We start from the raw sequence: 2,619 nt of genomic DNA on the forward strand, positions 1-2,619 counted from the left end.
CAATTATTCTTTTAATCATTTTTTATGTTTCCTTTCTTATTATTATCAATTTTGTATTAAAGAATAATTTTACAAAGGAAAGGAACATATATGGACATATTTTGCATATAATTATATATAATTATATATGGAACTTTTTTTCTCGGGACTCTGCATGCTTTAGAATATAAAGTCCAAGCAATTCTTTCAATTATTTCTGTTTTACAAGAAAATTTCTTTTACATGCGAAAGAATGTAAAAGATTTCTTCTTAGAAGCAAATGCAGATATTAGCACAGTCTGATACACTGGAGCTCTAGATTCTGTTACCAGCAAATGATCACAGAGGCAAGCGTCGGCAGATGAACGAGCAATGATAAAAGTCACGTGTTACCAGTTCTGGTTTATCAGGAATTTGAATGTGAGCGTACATAAAGCAGTTTCCCATCTGATTATAAATATTGTTATTTTGTAATATGATACATGTATGCATAAACAAAAAAAAACTGATGAGTAGTGGAAAATCTTTAAAAATACTGGTAATTCAAGTTTGAATTGCGTCAATTGTAATTGTAAAATTAAAGTCAAGATAAATTCATGCTTATTATCTCGCTTATCATAGCGTCTATTGCTTTCAAAGCCGCAGAGATTATCAAAAATCTGTATAAAAGAATCTAATATTTTTCCCGATACATTTGGAATATATTTGTAACAGACGTTTTACATTATTTTAAACTTTCTGGCTAATGTGGAGCAAAACGCGACGGCTACCCATCGAGTTCTGCGTGCTCTTCGTCTACCTCGAACGTTCTCCGAGAACCCGCTCTACGTCGAACGTCGCCAGCGTTGGTCTTCGATTCTTCAAGGGAGACCGCGCGATACCGCCGACGAGCGTCAGAGCGAGACATCGATGTCACCCGCGCCGCGGGCCGACGAAGGTGGGCGTCGAGGTCGCCGGAGAGGGGCGCGCAATCTAAACCCGATAACGAGCCAGCTGGTGGCGGCAGTGCCGTCGTTTACGTGGAGGTACGATCTTCGCGAGAGTCCGCTCTCGCTGGTGGGGCCCGTGCCGGATCGCTCCTGGCAGGTCGCAGCTTGTCCTGGGGAAATAAATCGCGGCGCGAACTGGTACCACTCGCGCGGGCACGGAGAACACGGACAGTAGGTGTCCGCGTATCCCGAGGAACGAGCCGAAGAGTGGCGAAACGAGAAGGGTGGGAAACGACGAGGTAGGGCGGGAAGAAAAAAAAAAGAAAAACAAACATGCCGTGAACCCCGTCAGGTGACAATGCGTACGACCCGACGAAGTCGACGATGCTCATAGCGCGTGCCGCTTTCGATCGCATGCGACCAACGCCGTAGACACTTCGTCGTCATCGCCGTCGTCATCGTCTTTGCCGCGCGCGTGTGCATGTGTACGGTGTGTAGTGGTACGCGCGTGTGATCGTGTTGTACCTGACCCGTGTGTGGTACCTCCCCCTGACCCAGCTTCTACCTGATCCAGGCGCCCGACACCAGGACCGATCGCGATGACTACGAGGGAGCTTTACGTTAAGGTACCGCGGGATTAGTTATACCAGGTGTGCGCATCCCCGAGGAAGATGGCAGGTCTCCTCTGACGTAAATAAAATTGCGCGCCGAAGATTCTCGCGCGCCCTCCGTTTCAGTCCCTCGGAAGGGGGATTGACGCTGCGGTTCAAGGGGATGTTTCAGTTCGGCACGATGCGCCGAGCGCGAACAGAGATTTTGATCCTTCGTTCTGAATCCAACTTTCTTCGGATTCTCTCACTCGTCAGATTTTCAGAACTGGAGGCGCGAATAATGAGAAATTATTCATTCGAATCAGGGATGTGTTGCTCCATTTTCTCGACCCTAAAAGTTACGGAGGAATTTTGAAGGTAAATGTGAAATGCGCATGCCTTTTACCTTCAGATGCATTAAACGAAAATAAAATTTAACAATATTAGTATAATAATTTCTAAAATCTTTTGAAAACTTCAACCACTATTTAAGATTGCACATTACCGTGCGCCACTCTAATTTTCATATAAAATTATCTGAATTATTCCGGTATAATAATATCTCGAAGTCTCGCTTGACGTGATTTAACTGTATATACAAGTATAATGACAACCAGGAAACCCATGGAGTTGAAAATGTCTCGGTTATACAATCGGTGGAAGTTGCGGGAACGATGTCGACCACCGCGAGTTTATGATTGCGCGTGCGAAACTGTGATCCGACTCCGTTTTTACGTTGTCGAACATTAAGCGTGCAACACACCTTTGACATTTGGAATGAACGTATCTTTCTCGCGGTGTCACCGGGTATAATTCGCAATCCAGAAGAGCTGTCAACACGTTCCGATTTCACTATTATTTTTTAGAGATATCCGGAAAAGCTAAATCATTCAGGCCTTTCAAGGCGCGAGTCCTCGATTACGCAACGATAAGATCAACGAAGAATTATATAATTAAATACAATGGAGACGTCTGTTACATTCAAATGAGTAAAAAAGAATAACAGAGAAATAGAATCTTCTGTTCAGCCTAGGTCTCTTGTATCGTAGATACTATGACATGTATATTATGTAAATGAATGACCTATATTCGTGACAAGATCGGAAGAGCACACGTCTGAA

The 2,619-nt window shown here is 43.8% G+C and overlaps 1 protein-coding gene across 4 annotated transcripts in view; it reads left to right on the forward strand.

Moving 5' to 3' along the window:
• Positions 1-963: 963 nt before the first annotated feature.
• The window catches only part of LOC105456008 (unconventional myosin-Va), a 21,076-nt gene continuing 19,420 nt past the window's right edge, over positions 964-2,619 (forward strand). For all 4 annotated transcript variants that reach the window (XM_011699772.1, XM_011699774.1, XM_011699775.1 and 1 more), the window contains exon 1: positions 964-1,534. In XM_011699772.1, coding sequence (XP_011698074.1) covers positions 1,508-1,534 — 27 coding nt within the window. In that variant the 5' untranslated portion in view covers positions 964-1,507. The remainder of the gene's footprint in view (positions 1,535-2,619) is intronic.

Source organism: Wasmannia auropunctata, unplaced genomic scaffold (assembly GCF_000956235.1).
Source record: "Wasmannia auropunctata unplaced genomic scaffold, wasmannia.A_1.0 LD335828.1, whole genome shotgun sequence".
NCBI lineage: Eukaryota > Metazoa > Arthropoda > Insecta > Hymenoptera > Formicidae > Wasmannia > Wasmannia auropunctata.